Below are 18,936 nucleotides of genomic sequence, written 5' to 3' on the forward strand. Positions count from 1 at the left end.
TGATTTGCAGACAATAACTAATTATTTGATATCTTGCTAATTTGTTTTCCCTTTATTATTTTACAGGAAATAATGAAAAAAGTCTGCCAAGGCTCTTGATCAGAGACCTGGAATTTGAGAAGTCGTCACTAACTAAGCCCATGTTTTCTCCTGATCAAGAAAACCATCCATCTAAAACACCAGTAAAGTATGGTGAACTGATTGTATTAGGGTGAGTATCTTATTTAGAAAACAGTGCATAGAGTGAGGTCTAATATTAGTTTACTGCAGGGTCTCTTCAATGAAAAGTGAGCCAGTCACATGGAGCTTTGAGTAGTTGTGTGGAAGGCCTGGGTTTGATTTCCTGCTACATTCTTTTATTTTCCAGGCCAAGTGAGCTATGTGGCATTAAACCTCCAGCACACTAATAACCTCTTCGGAGATCCCAGGCCATGACTAGAAAGACAGGATCTATAATAACATAAAATAAATGCTCCTTTTTCAAATCTTGTCTAGACTAAGAAACAGTGTTTTATTAAAAGCACACTAGTTAATATACTTTAGAATCCTAGTGTAAAGTAGATAAAATGTACTAAGCACATTATTTGATTGTCATATTTAGGGGGGCATTTCCTGTCTACAGTAGGGCGTTAACATGTTTTAACAAACATATTTTAATAAAACAGCTCTTCCCCTAGTCTGGATAAGCCAGAGGTAGAGAGTGGAGTGTTAGTTATCTGAGATCTCTTCTCTGGAAAAGTCATCTTGCAGTAACTGTTTCTCGTCTGAGTCCTACTTCTGCTATGCAAGAGAATTATAGAAGATAAAGCTACTTGTAACCATAAATCTTACATCATTTACCAATTTAGGGTTAGCTCCTGTTCCCTTTGAAGTTGTGAGCAGGATTGGGCCCTAAACACATGCATGGTTTTCCCCATTTTTTTTGTGACTGTACCATTTTAATTCTGTATACCCAGAGAGAGATCTGTGTACCATATTCCTCTTTTCAGACTGTTCTGTGCCGCTTTCCAGCTGCTTCTTTTTCATAATACAGTAAAACTCCGATGGTCCGGCATCTGACGGTCCGGCACTCCTGATGGTCCGGCACCATCAGGGACCCGGAAGTGCTCCGGGCAGCCGGACCATTGGAGCTGCTCTGCCCCCAGCTTCCCCGATTCAGCCGCTGCTAAAATTGACCAGCGGCTGAATCCGGGTAGCAGGGGGCAGAACAGCTGGAGTGCTGCCGGGTAGGTCCAGTAGCGCTGCCCCTTGGGGCTGCGGGACCAACCCAGCAGCACCCCAGCTGTCCCGGATTCAGCCGCTGCTGAAATTGACCAGCGGCTGACTCCAGGAAGCCAGAGACAGAGCTGCTGTGCCCCAGCTTCCTGGAATCAGCCGCTGGTCAGTTTCAGCAGCAGCTGACTTGGGTACACCTGGGACAGAGCAGCTGGGGTGCTGCTGGGTTGGTCCCCGCAGCGCCGAGGCTTGGCGCTACCAGACCAACCCAGCAGTGCCCCAGCTGCTCTGTCCCAGGCGTCCCGATTCAGCCGCTGCTGATACTGATCAGCGGCTGACTCCAGAAAGCCTGGGGCAGAGCAGCTCTGCCTCTGGCTTTCTGGAGTCAGCCGCTGATCAGTATCAGCAGTGGCTGACTTGGGGACACCTGGGCAGAGCAGCTGGGGTGCTGCTGGGTTGGTCCAGTAGTGCCGAGGAGCGGCGCTGCGGGACCAACCCGTCAGCACCACAGCTGCTCTGCCCCAGGCGTCCCCAAGAGCAGCTGGGGTGCTGACGGGTTGGTCTCACGGCGCCAAGGGTTGGCGCTACCAGACCAACCCAGCAGCACCCCAGCTGCTCTGCTGCAGGCGTCCCCGATTCAGCCGCTGCTGAAACTGACCAGCAGCGGCTGAATCGGGGACTCCTGGGGCAGAGCCGGACTATCAGAAGGGAGGGCTATGAGGGGGTCTGGGGTAGTATCCCCCCACCCCACCCCAGACCCGTCATAGCCCCCCCTTCTGATAGTCCGTCATATCTGATAATCCGGCACCCCCGGTCCTAAAGGTGCCGGATTATCGGAAGTTTACTGTACATTAATTACCCCAAAGACTGTTCAGTTAAACTTGGTTTTTAGATCTGTAACACCATATAGATTAGAACTCTCTGGTTTGGCCCCCTCGGGGACCTGACCTGTTCTGAATGAGGGAGTTTACTGGACCAAGGGAGGTCAATTCTGGCCTCCTGCTGCTGACCTGTACGCTCTTCCAGGGGGCCACTGGCTGTGCCCATAATCCTGGCAGGGCCAGTGGTCCAGGCCATGCCCCCAGCCATGCTCCCAGCCATCGGCCACTCTGCCACTGGGGCTTTCTGGTCCAGCAACATCCACGATCCTACTGGACCATGAATGTTGCCGAACCAGAGAGGGCCTACCTATAATGCTTGTTTGGACCAATTACTGAATTTTTAAAACATTTATTTATTCATCTATTTTACCATGTGTAATGGCTTTTTCCCCCCCACAGGTATAATGGCTCTCTGCCGAATGGAGATAGAGGAAGAAGGAAAAGCAGATTTGCTTTATTTAAAAGACCCAAGGCAAATGGGGTGAAACCCAGCACTGTGCATATTGCCTGCACTCCTCAAGCAGCAAAGGTATGTTTGACAGCTTGTTAACTGTAGGCCAGATTCTGCTCTCTGACACCTCTGTAAATCAACAGAGCTCAGTGTAACTACCCAGATGTAAACGTGGTGGAGTAAGCATCCGACCAAGTGTGGGAAAGAGATTGGAGGAGTGTATCCCAGGCAGTAGGTGCCTTTCATTTACTGGGGGGGAGGGGAAGAAACTATTTAGCCCAAACAAATCCAGTTCCCAGTCCTCACGACACAAATGGTTGTTAGTAAACCTTTAAGAGTTAAACTGGTCACAAAACACTGTCTGTTTGGTTTTTCCCTCCAGAGCGTGCTACCAAGGTGTATTTCAGATTTTCTGTTTCTAGTTTCTAGAACTAGAGCTAGGTCTGAATTTCATGTGGAGCGCTACTTGCCATGCTCCCTCACTGGAACACACTTGCTACTCAGACTGCTGGTGGTAGAGGTCAGTCACAGATGGGGTAAGGGCTGAAAGGAGCTGGGGTTCTCAGTGTTGCAAGGGGGTTAAAATCAAGTTTAAGATACTCCGTAGGAGGGAGAGAGGGGAAGTTTTAAACCCAGGAAGGGGCACTGATGAAGCTTAAAACAAAAGATGTTTCTGATCAGAGCTGCTAACAGGATTGTTCACAGAATAATCCTTACTGTATCTGGGCTCTGTGCACACTTGCACTGGTGCCAGTCTTGCAGATGTGGAATATTTCCAGTGAGCAACCAAGTGCCCACAGCTCCTACTAAAGTCTGTGGGAACTGAGGATGCTCAGCAGTCTCTCAGGAGGTGTATGGCATGTTTCAGATTCACACCTCTGACTAAACACATTGAAGCCAATGCATTTACACTCATGTAATGGCTATAAGATCTGACTGAGCCAGCTATTTTGTGTAATTCCCTGAGCTAAAAGTTTATGAACTGGTTCTCCTTATTATCAGATCATTTAGAGAAGCTAAGGCCTCTTCTCACTTCAGAGAAGTATAAAAGAGAAGTTTGATTCTGATGCTGTAATTCATTTGATTGTGCTCACAGCTCTTACTGTGAGTTCATTATTTCTCAGGCTCAAAGGTATTTTATTCAAAGCAGTCTGTGAAGACATACTTGTTCAGTAATAGACAACAAGCCATTATTTTTCTAGCCAAAAATGGCATAAACCTCAAAAAACCCCACAGCCCTGGCTGGAAAACTGAAAGTTCAATCTATTTTGCTAGTTTTCTTGCATCCGGTGTTGAGTAAATTTCCATTTCCTTTGTTTTGCTAGCAACACTTACTGCTTTCTGTCCAGGTAGCTTTCTAACCACCCCATGATCTCATAGTGACTGAAAGTTAAAATAAAATCCACTTTTTTCCCCCTTGCTGTTGCAAAAACTCAGAATGGGGAGGTTTTACCAGCATTACCTTCATATTTTTAGCTTTTGTCTTGCTTAATCACCTAGCCTCTTTCCTGTGTCTGACACTAGCCATGGCTAGTTGTCTGTCACAAAATGTTTCTTGTTGCATTGTAGTGACGGGACCAGTTGGGTCTGTGTCTGGATCAGTCTTTCATTGTTTTTTTTAATTCCAGTGTCTGAACATCTTTCCATGTAATCCATAACACCGCAGTGGTACACCTTTAATGAATTTGTGTAGTCATCAAGCACAACAGAAGACTGTCTGTAATCCTAGACTATATGCTCAGTAGTGTTTGTGCTAGAGATGTAAAATCCTGTTTAATTGGCTTGTAATTGTAATAAGAAGCATGCAGGGACTGCAGCTGTCAGCAGCCATTGAGGGAGGAGGGAATTAAACAGGGAAAGCACCTTTCACAGTTGTATCTTTTCATACACCCATAAAGGGAGGCTTCAGTCTGCTCCAGAGCTGTAGATCAGTGTTCCCTGTAAGCTGAGTGTTTGGGTGGCCACCTGGGAGAGAGTCAAATGCTGCCTAGCTGATTAGCAGAATACTCACAGCTGACATGTTTCTATTGGCAGTGCACATAACAATTTATTCCACACATGGATGGAAAAAAATAGAGGGAACATTGCAGTAGATGTTAGTGTCTTGTGTAGCCATGTCATGAGGATACAATTTACTGATGTCTCCTTTTGATTACTCCATGTTCTTGAGCAGGAGTTGGCAATAATTTTTGACTAGGGAAGTGGCCTTGGGCCACTGTGGAAGGGGCAGGGCGAGGACACTTCTGTGCTTCCCCCACCCACAGACCCTGATTGGCCTGGAGCTGGGGGAACATGCAGAGCCTTTACCCCTCCCCCTTCACCAGAGAGAACAGCCAACTGCTCTGAACAGCTGGCAGTTCCCTCTAGGTACCTGTGCCCCCGGCAGTGGGAGAAGACTTCACATGCTCCCCACTGCTGCCTCCACCTCAGTCAGCCCCTGGGGAAGGGGAGCTCATGAAGTCTCTCACTCTCTAGCCCCACTTGCAAGGGAGCACCACGCTTAGTCTGCTTGTACATTTCAAAGGCGGAATGCCAGGTGGCACTTCTGCCTTTGAAATGTAGCAACATTTCAAAGCAGAAGCTCCTTATCAACTAATCGAATAGTTGATTAATCAAATTTTAACATCCCTAATTTAAGAAGTTTTAATTTGTTTGGGGGCCTAATTCAGCTCTCATGTGTTTAGTCTGTTCTGTGAGCAGTGCAGATGCTTACCATACTCTACTCAGATTCTTTTTAGGGTGTCAGGGGTGGGCTTGTTTTTTTTAACCAAGACATCCTTGATACCTCTTTAGCAAATCTAGAGGTTTTACATTTTTAAAAGTCAGGCAATTAAATTAAGATTCGGGTGGTGTACTTTGTGTCATGTTTAAAATAGGCATCTATGTAAAGCTAAGCCTCATAAAGGATTGCAAGAAAAAAGGCACAAAATTAACTTAAAAAATAACACAAGCATTGACTTTGTCAGTCTAACTACTGTAACTGTTCTGTCTTTAACGTGACCATTCTTTGTCAATTAACTAGTATTTGTGATGCTTAACTTTTTAATTTTTATTATATTTTAATTTTCTATAGGCAATAAGCAACAAGGATCAACATAGCATATCGTATACCTTGTCTCGGGCCCAGACGGTGGTGGTTGAATATACACATGATAGCAACACTGATATGTTTCAGGTATGTAAAGAACATGCAGTATATATTTTTCTATTTTAAAAAAATAACATAGGGCCCCCTTTCACTCAACGTTTTCAGTGTTTGAAGTAGGGATGTTAAGGACTAGTTGACTAGCAAATGCTTATCAGATAGTAAACTAATCACTCCTCCCCCTCCTCCTTTGCTGCCTGTATCAGAGGCAGCAAGGGCGGGAGGACTGAGGGTACTTCAAAGCAGCAGAGCTGCACAGAGCCCAGGGTCCTGAGCTCCGTGCCGCGCTGCCCCTTTGAAACGCTGCCGCGGTGTTTCAAAGGGGCAGCACTGCCCATCGACTAATCGAATAGCTGATGCAAAAATGCATCGACTGTTTGATTAGTGAATTACTCAATACTTAACATCCTTAGTTTGAAGGTAAAATGTGTTTGGGATTAATCCATGAGGACAAGGAACAGGGTTCTAGTCTTCATTCTGCCAGAGACATCCTTTGTGGCTGTAACCAAGTCACTTAACTGTCTGTCTCCAGCCTCCTCCTATAAATGGAGAGTGAGGAATAACTATCTCACTGCGGGAACTTGAAGCTAAGTTTGTGCTTACAAAATTCTTTTGAGAATTAACCACTAGTAAGTGCCATGAAATGGAAGTGTGCATTCTAATCCCGGCTTGTAATCCCTTCCATCATAGTGCTGTCCACAGAGTTAATAAGCACACTCTTCTCCATTATCCAAATCATTACTGAAAATATTAGTGTGGGACCTCATTAGATGCATCTCCCAGTTTGACAGTGACACATTGATAATTACTCTGAGTGTGTTTTTCAACCCCTTAGCTTATAGTAACTTCACCTCCTCTACACATCCCTAATTTGCTTATGGGTATCTCATTTGTGGCTATAAAAAGTCTTACTGAAATCAAGGTCTATCATGTTTACTCCTCCTCCTACCCATTAGGCCAGTAACCCTGACAGTGAAGGAAATTAGGTCAGTTTGACATGATTTTTTTTCTTGACAAATCTGTTAACTTTCACATATCACCCTATGAGCCTCAGGTTGCTTATAAATTGATCAATAATGTGTGTCTTTCTCTGGTACTGAAGTTAGTCTGACTGGTCTGTAATTCCCTTGGTCCTCTAAAGAGGGAACAAATAAGCTATGTTTGTAAAAATGTTCTTCAGACAGCTGCAGTGTCAATGCTTTTTTTAAATCACACATGCCAGTCCATGTGAACTGATTGATTATCCTGCCTAGAAAGCAGAGTACATGCAAAAGAAGAAATACCCACATCCAATGTTCCCTCTAATCTTTTCCATCCATGTGTGGAATAAATTACATGCACCGAGGCATGTACTGATGTGTAACACCAGGAGAAACAAAGATCTAGCTCTGGGTGCTCTGCTAATCAGTTGGGCAGCACTGGAATCTTTCTAAGCAGCTGCACAAATGCGCAGTTTACAGGGAACATTGCCCCTCTCCCACCAAAAAATACCCCAATTGCTTAGTCTCCTTTTTCTGCTTTTGCAATGTCCTCAGTAATTGAGATATAGTACAATATACTACATCATGAACATTAGGGAAAGGGTTGTCAATTCCATAAATGGCTATGATATTGCAGAGCTCAGGCAGCAAGCTGTTGAATTCAGTAGCACCCCAGTCATTTAGATCTGCTATCTGAATGTCTTGGCTGGAATGAGATAAAAACATTCCCTTTTACTCAAGTACTGTGATAAATCCAACTGACAAGGCAGTCAGATTTTATGCATCCCCACTGTAGTGAAGCGTGTTGAGTGAGTCTTCACTGAAGGCAGAATTCAGCCAGTTCTTCGCAATCAGAGGGAGAACTACCTTGTCAGCAAATACGCTGGCAGTAGCTGCTGCCTCCATCCCAAGAAGCCTAGTGGTATGACTGTCTGCTCAAGAGTGCTTTGTTTGAGCTCATTGCTATTTTTTCAGTGTTCCATTGTGGTAATACAAGCTTCTTGTACTCTGTCTCTCCTGACAAGCAGGGCCATCTTTTCCAGTGCCCCATCAGAAGAGGAGGGCTGGCTAATATGTCCCAGGCTTGGAACATGTGCTGGGTACATGAAGCCCCTCGTGGCTTTATTTTTCTTCCATGAATAAAGAGATCATTTTCTTGCTATTTTGACAGCCCCAGATCAGCAGCTGTGGGCTTACATACTGGGGCTTATCTTTCTGATTAAACTGCTTCTGGAGGAAGTCCTGTCACATCTTACTTCACCACAGTTTTGAACTGCTTCTCTGCCTTGTGAATCAACCAAATTTTAGAGGTCATCAAGGAACTCTACAGGGGACCACCTCCAACAAAAAAATGCCATGCTCCCACGAGGGATGTAAGCGACTAGTCGATTATCGGATAAACATAAGCTTATTAGATAGTTGACTAGTGATGCAACTAGTAGCTTCCCCTCCTTTGCTGCCTCAGTTCTATCAAAGAGAGGCAGCAATGGGGGTGAGCAGGAGCTGGTACTGGGGGAGTAGACTTAAAAGCCTGTTCCTCCCAGTACCATCTCTGCGGGGGGCAGCAGAGGTAGAGGCACAGCTGAAACAGCGTGAGCAGGGACTGAAGCAGTCTCCACTTGCACTGCTCTGCTGCAATTCTGCTTTTGAAATGGGCTCTTGCTACAGTTCAGTGGTGGAGGTGCCCTTATAGACTAATCGACTAGTAGATGGAAATCCCATCGACTATTCAATTAGTTAATCTAAATTTAACATCCCTATGTCCCACACACCTGAAGAAAAAAATCAGGAAACGTACCTGAAGATTGTGCAGGAAACCCAAAACAATGAAGAAGAAAAATAACAGCCATGAAACACCGAAACAAAAAGTGGAAAAAACTACACACACGCACACACACACCAGGTCCTGCCACTTGGATACTACACAACTTAGCAGCCTTATCCTATCAAGACTCTGCCTAACTGGAATTCAAATATCATACTCTCCAGTGGACTGATGATGATGGGCAATCACTTGTTCTTGTTGCTGAGTATGATCATCCTCCGTGGGAGTTGTGGACCTTCAGATGGCTGATCCTTGAACCACAAAGTCCATTACAATGAGGACAGATGTTTCCAGGTACAGCAGGAGGCTGCATACCATGACTAGAAGCCAGTCTCCCCTTCTTCCTGCACCTCTTCTCCTCCTCAGCATGTCAGTGGGCAAATTCAAAATGCAGGGAGCCATTTTGTAGGACTTCTCTCCATTGTGAGTGATGCTGGGCAGTGTCTCACGAGTGTCAATGTCAATGTTCTTTAAGTCAACCTTTAGCAAGTCCTTCTGTTGCTTCCGTTGTCTTCCTACATTACGGGATCCTTCTTTCAGTCGAGAAAACAGGACCTGTTTTGGGAGGCGATGGTTTAGCATCAGAACCACATGACTAGTCCAGTGAAGTTGCTGATGGATGATTATTGCCTCGAGACTGGTGGTGTTTACCTCTTCCAGAACACCGATGTTAATGCGCACGTCTTCCCATTTGATCTTCAAGATCTTGCAGAGGCAGCATTGGTGATACCTCTCAAGGACTTTCAAGTGATGTCTGTTGGTTGTCCAGGTTTCAGACCCATGCAATAGTGTTGGGAGAATGATGGCTTGATAGACAAGAAGCTTGGTGTCTGTTCAAATTTCGTGATCTTCAAAAACCCTGTGCTGTAAACGAGTAAAGGCTGCACTAGCACAGCTCAGAGGATGTTGGATTCCTACATCAATATCTGCCTTGGATTAAAAATAACTTCAAGTAGAGAAAATGATCAACGTTCTCTAGTGCCTCTCCATTGATTTTAATTGATGGGGCACATGGTATCTCCTTTGGATGAGGGCTGATGGAGCCACTTCAGTTTTCTTGATGTTGAGGGTTGAGACCAAGTCCCGCATAAGTATCAGCAAACCTATTCAAAATAGTTTGAAGATCTTTCTCGAATAGGCGCAAACTGCATTGTCATCAGCATACTGAAGTTCCAGGATTGATGTGGTGGAAATCGTACTCTTAGCTTTCAGCCTGCTAAACCTAAACAGCTTTCCACCTGCCCTGTAGATGATTTCAACGCCAGCTGGGAGCGTCCCAGAAATTAAGTAAATGACAGCAATAAAGACTACAAACATGGTTGAGGGCCATGATATAGCCCTGTTTGACTCCTGCTTGTACTTTGAAAGGTTTACTCTGGAAGCCAGTGCTGCTCAGAATAGTCACTTTCATGATGTCATGAAGCAACTTTAGAACATTGATGTATTTATCAGGACATCCAATCTTTGAAAGTACCATCCAAAGGGCATGGAAATTCACTGAGTCTAAGGCTTTAGTTAGATCAATAAAAGCCATGTGCAGTGGTTGGTTTTGCTTCCGGCATTTTTCTTGCAGCTGTCATTCAATGAAGATCATATCTGCAGTTCTGCAACATGGTTGGAAGCCACTCTGTGACTCTGTATAATTTCTTCTGACAGAGGCAGAACTTTGCTTGCAACAGCAAGGAGAGAGATACCATGATAGTTTCCACAATCTGTTACCCTCTTTAAGAAAGGGGATATAGCAATCAAGGCATCCCTCATTTTACTGGGTATCTCCTCCTTTATCCAGATTTTAAGGATAAGCAGCTTAAGATGCTGAATTAACTCTGGTCCTCCATCTTCAAAGATTTCAGCGGAGATCCCATCTGGACCTTGTTCATCTGCTTGATGTCATCGTATATTGGGAGGGTCTCCGAGCTCATCCCTAGGTCAATGGGGAATTTGCTCAAGAACTTCATCTGCAACCATGGAGTTAAAATTAAGAAGATCTTCAAAATGTTCTTTCCAGTGAAAATTAAAGGTTTCATTGGAACCATGCTTTTGAAGGACATTCTTAGAGAAAAGGTGGTTCATGCCATGACAAGCTGGCCCATAAACAACCTTAATGAAATTTAAAAAACTATGTGAATTATGGGTGTCCTCAAAATGTTGGAGGTCTTGCGCTTTCTTAGTCCACCATTTGTTCTTGAGTTCTGTGGCTTTACTTTGGACTTCTGCCCTCGCCTTAGCATGGGCTTCTCTCTTTGTATTGCAATTTATATCATTGTCAAGCACAAAATGCCATTCTCTTCTCATTGAGGAGTAGTTTGATTTCGATGACATTCTCATTGAACCTGTCCAATAGACTAAACTGCCCCACTACAGGACGTGATGCCACACTAATGTAGACATCTAGAATTCCTCTGACTGTAGGAATTACTTCACAATGAAGAGGACACCACACCCAAGCAGCATTCACTGTAAGCTAAACGCCTGGGTGGCCATGCAGGAAAGATTCAGATGCCATCTAGAGTGCCCACAGCCGTCACCATGTGTTTCTACTGGTGGTGCACCTAACACAACTTATTCTGCACATGGAAAAAATTGAAGGAACACAAGTAGCATGTCCCCATCAAATAAGAAAAAGATGTAACATGACTGGATGTCTCCCATCAGTGGAAACCACACAGTAAATCATTAGATTTGTTGCTTCAGGAAAAATGAACTCTGAAATCATCAAGAAATCTTATTGTCCAAATCTTTCTACCATTGAGAGGATAGTTACAGTTTCTGAAATCCCAACCACCAGGAAGTGATCAAACCTGCAGACAATTGAAGTCTTTCATTGTCTGCTATATAAATTATGCACAGTGGAATCTAAACTCTGAAAGCCCCATTATGCATACAAAGGGGTGGAGTGCTGCATAGGATGGAATGCTGTACTTTCCTTTCTATCTCTTGAAATTTGGAAAACACAAGCAAGATAGAAGCCATCGTTGGTATCTATCATAGAGATAGAAGGGACCAGGCAGTTGCAAAGTGAAAACATTAGTTCTTCAACCAAGAATGGGTTAAAGTCTCTGGAAACTGAATATGAGAAGCCTGGATGTCATATACCTAGACTTTAGTAAGGCATTTGATACGGTCTCGCATGATATTCTTATTGATAAACTAGGCAAATATAACTTAGATAGGGCCACGATAAGGTGGGTGCATAATTGGCTGGATAACCGTAGTCAGAGAGTTGTTGTTAACGGTTCTAAATCCTGCTGGAAAGGGATAACAAGTGGAGTTCCTCAAGGGTCTGTTTTGGGACCCGTACTGTTCAATATCTTCATCAATGATGTAGTTATTGGGATAGAGAGTACTCTTATTAAGTTTGCAGATGATACCAAACTGGGTGGGGTTGCGACTTCTTTGGAGGATAGGGACATAATTCAAAATGACCTTAGCAAGTTAGAGAAATGGTCAGAGGTAAACAGGATGAGGTTTAATAAAGAGAAATGCAAAGTGCTCCACTTAGGAAGGAACAATCAGTTCCATACATACAAGATGGGAAGCGACTGTCTAGGAAGGAGCATGGCGGAAAGGGATCTAGGGGTCATAGTGGACCACAAGTTGAATATGAGTCAACAGTGTGATGCTGTTGCAAAAAAAGCAAATATGATTCTAGGTTGTATCAACAGGTGTGTTGTAAGCAAAACTCGTGAAGTCATTCTGCCGCTCTATTCTGCACTAGTTAGGCCTCAGCTGGAGTACTGTGTCCAGTTCTGGGCGCCACATTTCAAGAAAGATGTGGAGAAATTGGAAAGGGTACAGAGAAGAGCGACAAGAATGATTAAAGGTCTAGAGAACATGACCTATGAAGCCAGGCTTCATGAACTGGGCTTGTTTAGTTTGGAAAAAAGAAGATTAAGGGGGGACATGATAGCGGTTTTCAAATATCTAAAAGGGTGTCACAAGGAGGAAGGCGAAAATTTGTTCCTCTTGGTTTCTGAGGACAGGACAAGGAGTAATGGGCTTAAAGTGCAGCAGGGGAGGTTTAGATTGGACATTAGGAAAAAATTCCTAACTGTCAGGGTGGTCAAATATTGGAATAAATTGCCAAGGGAGGTGGTGGAATCTCCCTCTCTGGAGATATTTAAGAACAGGTTAGATAGACATCTGTCAGGGATGGTGTAGACGGAGCTTGATCCTGCCTTGAGGGCGGGGGGCTGGACTCGATGACCTCTCGAGGTCCCTTCCAGTCCTATTATTCTATGATTCTATGATTCTTAGGCAAGTATCAGAGGGGTAGCCATGTTAGTCTGAATCTGCAAAAGCAGCAAGGAGTCCTGTGGCACCTTTCTGATGAAGTGGGTCTTTGCCCACGAAAGCTTATGCTCCGATAAATCTGTTAGTCTATAAGGTGCCACAGGACTCCTCCCTGTTTGGGCAAAGATCTTTTACTTAGGTAAACCAGAAAAACCAGCCCTGTTTGCTTCTGTGGACGGTCCTGTTTGATAGAAAGTTAGCCACCTGAATTGTGACACAATCCCAACATTCTCTTTCTAGAACACTGCCAAAATAGCAGTAATTTTCTGGACACCATCAACTTCAGCAATGGAATACCACAAATTACTATATATTGTTCAAGAAACCCCTGGATCACCACACTTACCTTCATGGGTCCAGCAGCCATTTCAGACAGATTAAGAAATCTGTCTACAGCCAAGCATTCAGATACCACAGGGCTTACTACTCCAGAGTCTGGGATGCTCACCTAAACACGCGTGAAACCTTCACATAACAAGGATACTCAGCGGGAAAAGTAGATTGTGTCATGGAGATAGCCACCCCAAATACTCTTGGAGAGCCTGCTTCAATATAATTTAGGGAAGGGAGAGAACCACTAACCACATACCCCTGGCTGTCCCTGGAAAACTCACACTACAATGCATATGGAGAATCATCAAATAGTTACAACCCACATTTGATGGGGGGCCACATCCTAATGAAATCTTTCCCAAACTCCCCTTCTTGCCCTCAAACAACATTACAGTTTTGTCTTGCTCATCTAGTAGTTAGCTCCCCACCAATTAGGACACACCAACTCAAAGCAGCAACAGATGCAAACCTGCAGCGATAGCTTCACTGCTGCAATGATTAATACCACACATAATACTCCTGTTTTAAGATTCATGAGTTCTATACATCCTTATCACAATCTGTGATATACCTCATCCACAGCATCAAATGCTCCATCAGCTATTGTGTGTGTAAAATCATCCACAGCATCAAATGCTCCATCAGCTATTGTGTGTGTAAAATCATCCACAGCATCAAATGCTCCATCAGCTATTGTGTGTGTAAAATCAATCTCAGTATTCTCAAGTGAACTCCCACTGAAAAATAAGACAAACACCATATCACCTGCAGACACGCACTTTATGAAGAGTGATCGTTTATCTGTCCATCAGTCCTTGCCCTCAAAGGAAACCTTCTAAAGCAGCGGTTCCCAAACTTTTCCAGATAGGGATCCATTTTGACAAGTCAGGAAGACTTGGTGACCCAAGGCAATTCAAAAATGTGGGGAGGAGAGTGCAGAGCCACCTGGGGAGACACTTGGCAACTCTTTTGAAATGTAATGGCGACCTATATTTGGGTCCCGACCCATAGGTTGGGAAACCCTGTTCTAAAGGTAAGCCTGGAGATTTAAATTCATAACTCTGCTAGACTAAAATCTGTGGACTCTGAGACACCGGTTTACAACAATTTACAATACATCCCACTGCCTTCCAACTCTCTATGTGAATCCATTATGCTTAATAATCTGTCTCAATTCATATTTGAGTTAAACACTTTTGTTACTTTCCCTTGACCTGAAGAGTTGTTCTGTGATGCTCAGAATCTTGTAGTCTGCAGCAACAGATGCTGGTCCAGTAGAAGATATTAGCTCGTGTCTTGGTCCCACTGTGAGACAATATGTTTATAATAATGCTGCAGCCAAATTAGAGGTAGAATAACTTAATCAGTTCAGATGGGATTAGGGTCTCAGGTGGTAAAATGCCTATAACTGAAAGGTCAGGATTTATTTTTGACCACTTTAAAAAGTTTGGTTTCAATATTTTCTGCTGATGCTTCTAAGTCATGTGTGTTCTTCCCTCCTTAGATTGGTCGGTCAACAGAGAGCCCTATAGATTTTGTAGTGACGGATACGGTTCCTGGAAGTCAGAGTAATTCAGATACACAGTCTGTACAGAGCACTATATCGAGATTTGCTTGCAGAATCATATGTGAACGGAACCCTCCTTTTACAGCAAGAATATATGCTGCAGGATTTGATTCCTCGAAAAACATTTTTCTTGGGGTAAGAAACCACTTTCTTTCCAGCTTAATGCAAACTTGTATTTAAACTAGTTTATATCTCAGAATTACAGATGAAGGGAACTTCTGTCATTGTCATTCCTCATAGGAAAAAGCTGCCAAGTGGAAGACATCAGATGGACAGATGGATGGATTAACCACAAATGGAGTTCTTGTCATGCATCCACGCAATGGTTTTACTGAAGACTCCAAACCAGGAGTGTGGAGGGAGATATCTGTGTGTGGGAATGTATTCAGCCTCCGTGAAACCAGATCAGCTCAGCAGAGGGGGAAAATGGTAAGTGTACATGCTGCATATTTGATACAGATACACTGTTTAAGGCTGTAACCAGGGCTACGTTGACTTATATGCTTAATTGAGTTAAACCGTGTAGTGCCTTGCTCTGTACTTAGTCACATTAATTTTAGTGGGCGTTCATGGAGTAAGATGCCATTGAACCTAAATAAGACTGGTGGAATTTAGCCCTAAATTACTCATTTTATTGCTTGTCTACACTGCTGTGCTAAATTTAGTGGTTCAGTCTAGCATGTTGGTCTGTAAGCAGTGGAAGCTTTGCTACAGCACGATGTGGGCTTTTGACAAAAAAAAGTAAATGATTTTTCTATCCCTCCCTTATAGGCATATTTCCTCAATGTTTTCTCATTGGAAGGTGGGGGATGGGCACAGTTCTTTGGATGTTACAGAATTTAATGTAAACCATGCTCTAGAAAAAATGTTGGGACCTAAAACCAGACTTATCCCTGCCTTTTTTTCCCCTCAAGTTAAACATCTGATTTAAATTTATTAAGTTGTGATGCATTTGTTTAGGAAGGCTGGTATGTGCTGTTTACAGTATGTGTGTTTGCATATATTACCATACATTAGTCTTAAGTTAGGAGTGAACTATCACTATTAGCTGGGTGCAGGATCAAGAAGGAATAGGATTAGGCATATGGGTACTTAGTTAAAGGATCTGACTTTCAAAAATTTCTGAGTAGCCACCCTCTCAATATCAAGCTCTTACAGGTGTCTCAGATTGAGCACCCAAAATCCTTGCTAGTTAAAACTCTTTGCCAGAACTTCCTAGTCAATTTAACTGTGAAACATTACTATAGATGTGAAGAACAGTTGAGCAACTTTGTGATATGTATGCATTTCCATCCCAGGTTGAGAATGAAACTAACCAACTCCAAGATGGATCATTAATTGATTTGTGTGGAGCAACGTTGCTGTGGCGTACTGCGGAAGGACTTTCACGCACTCCTACAGTGAAGCACTTGGAAGCTCTAAGACAGGAAATAAATGCTGCCAGGCCTCAGTGCCCTGTAGGGTTTAACACATTAGCATTTCCTAGCATGAAGAGGAAAGATGTTGTAGATGAAAAGCAACCATGGGTGTATCTGAACTGTGGCCATGTACATGGCTATCACAACTGGGGAAACAAAGAGGAAAGAGACGGAAAGGATCGAGAATGTCCCATGTGCCGCTCTGTTGGGCCCTATGTGCCTCTCTGGCTTGGATGTGAAGCTGGATTTTATGTAGATGCAGGACCTCCAACTCATGCATTCAGCCCATGTGGACATGTGTGCTCAGAAAAAACAACTGCATATTGGTCCCAAATTCCTCTTCCTCATGGTACTCACACTTTTCATGCAGCTTGTCCATTCTGTGCACATCAGCTGGCTGGTGAACAGGGTTACATCAGACTTATTTTCCAAGGACCTCTTGACTAATACACATGTCATAAAGAACTTCATTAAACTTGTAAGCTAAGCAATTCTTATTTTAAACAAACTGTCTATTTGATATTCTCTGGGCTTTGGACAGTTTGCATTAAAATGAAGATTTTTGTTGTTGTTGTTTGTTACAGTACCTAAATTCCTTTCTAGATGCATAAAAGCCTGGAAACAAGATTATGGGGAGGAAAGGGAAAGTTCCTGACTGTAGTGTTTGCTTTGGAGCAGGGAAGGGAATTGTGCATAGTGAAATTCAATGCCTTCAGTTTAATGTTTTTGAATGACATGCCCTTAGTGTTTAAAAGTTGGGGATTTTTTTGTATAACTGAGGGTAGATATGGTCAGTTCAAAGGACATTAGTTTACAGCTTGGATGCAAACATTGTAAAATATAACAACATGTATATTAACTTTTTCTATTTATCTTTATTATTGAAATTATCTTATTGCGTTTTGATAGAGAAGAAGCATGGTGTAGTAGTGTGTTAAATCCATTGACTGGATGCATAGAATAGTTTTTGATGGGGAAGGTTAGAAAGAAAACTGTAGAAATACCTTTTTAAAATCTAGAATACTATTGAGTTCTTAGAGTAGCTAAATACTTTTTAAACAAAATTACTGCAAACTACATTGTTGTAAAAATATGCTTTAACCTCACAAATGGTAATTATGATGGACTTCTTAAAATGATCATTGGATAGGACTATAATAGAACTGTTCACAGGAAAACATTTATCCAATTCTTTGAATATGCAATTTAAGGATTTTTCACCCTCTGTTAGTTAATCTTTTATTTACCATGAGCAACATTTGAGGTTTGTTTAAACAATGAAAAATGGATAATCAAGACTCACCTGTTCTTCACTGTTAACAAAAAAAGCTGTGAATTAGCCAGAAATCTGATGGTTCAATTATTCATTCTGCTTTAATCTAAGCCTTTGAAAATGTATATGTTGGAGGAGTAGGTGACACAATGGCTTCATTCACTTGCCTTTCAGCTTCACAGAGCTGGGTACAAATATGCATTTAGTGGCAAGTGAAGACATTGCAGTCTTGGAGCCAATAGATGTTTGCCTACATAACAGAACAATCATGTAACTTGGCACAGTTGGCAGTCCATGTGCAGGAAAAGATCTGCTTAAGGATTTAATTGTATTTGTAGGGTTTGAGATGGAGGAAACTTGCATAATGACTATTCACACCATGGCTGGTTTTAAGTCAGTTTTTAGTCTCACTTTCAATATACCTCTGCTTTCTTTGCCCCTCCCCCTCCTAATCCCTTACCAGAAAAGACCAATGTGTTACATGGAACTTGATGCTAATCCACCATGTTTTGTGGCAGAGGTTCAAATGATCCTTTTAGGATAGAGGTAAGCTTTTTTTAACTAGCTTTTTAAATTGGTTTCTCTATTTTGCATTGGAAATATGTACTGTATAAACTGATAGTAGCAAATCCCTGTACTCTGTAGCATAGCTTTAATTTATCCCACCACAAAGCTGGTCTGGACTTTTCTTGGTTAAAAACAAGCTGAATTGTGTTTAGAAGTCATGAATTATTTACTTCAGCTGTCAAGAATTGTTTCACCATTCTAAAAAAAATATAATATATATATTGTTTGGTTCACTCAGGAAATGTCAGGAAACCTTGTATTATAAGTTCAATTACTTGTCATGTATAAAGTAACTGCTGTTACTACATTTCAAAAATATAATTTTTTGACATTTTTCAGGTTGTCATGCATTAATGAGACTTATGCAACAAGGAATCCATGTATTGTAATTGTTCTAATCATTTATATTCAGGCTATATATACTGTAGTTTAATTTTTATTTTGAAATTAATTTATTCAAGTTATGTGAGTAAACTTTTTTCCAAAAATAGAAATTAGAGTTTCTTATTGCTGTATTGGGCATCTTTCTGCTAATATGGAAAATTATGGTAATTATGGTATTTTCTGAACAGTCATTTTCAAGTATCTGCTTCACTTTAAGCATGTTTGTGCTCTCAGAATCTGAAATCTGCTGAGAATCAGGGATTTAACATTTGATATTCATGATGTGGGTCCCCCTCCAGATTTTTGGGAAGAAAGGGAAAGAGCGATGCTTACTTATCACTAGGGATGTGAAGGTTTAACCCAGTAAGCCTCACCCTTTCCAGGTCATTGTACCCCATTTCAGGTGTTTGGGGTTTTTTTTGTCTTGTGTACTCCACAAGTTTCCCTCACTTAACTACTTGCTTACAAAAGCAGACCTAAAAATACGGAAGTCACAGCATGCCATTACTGAAAAGTTGCTTGCTTTTTCATGTTTACCATAGAACTATACAATCAATTGGATCACAAATTTCAGTGTTTAGCGTGTGTGTGTGTGTGTGTGTGT

General features: G+C 42.4%; 1 protein-coding gene across 1 annotated transcript in view; it reads left to right on the top strand.

Annotated features, from left to right (window-relative positions):
* Positions 1–18,442, top strand: part of PELI1 (pellino E3 ubiquitin protein ligase 1) — a 61,480-nt gene extending 43,038 nt beyond the window's left edge. The window contains exons 2-7 of the mRNA XM_075925588.2: positions 67–211; positions 2,496–2,625; positions 5,621–5,722; positions 14,628–14,825; positions 14,931–15,119; positions 15,989–18,442. Coding sequence (XP_075781703.1) covers positions 141–211; positions 2,496–2,625; positions 5,621–5,722; positions 14,628–14,825; positions 14,931–15,119; positions 15,989–16,555 — 1,257 coding nt within the window. The 5' untranslated portion in view covers positions 67–140 and the 3' untranslated portion in view covers positions 16,556–18,442. The remainder of the gene's footprint in view (positions 1–66; positions 212–2,495; positions 2,626–5,620; positions 5,723–14,627; positions 14,826–14,930; positions 15,120–15,988) is intronic.
* The last annotated feature ends 494 nt before the right edge of the window (positions 18,443–18,936 follow it).

The sequence above is a fragment of the Pelodiscus sinensis genome, chromosome 3 (genome assembly GCF_052426305.1).
Source record: "Pelodiscus sinensis isolate ZL-2025 chromosome 3, ASM5242630v1, whole genome shotgun sequence".
NCBI classification, from domain to species: domain Eukaryota; kingdom Metazoa; phylum Chordata; order Testudines; family Trionychidae; genus Pelodiscus; species Pelodiscus sinensis.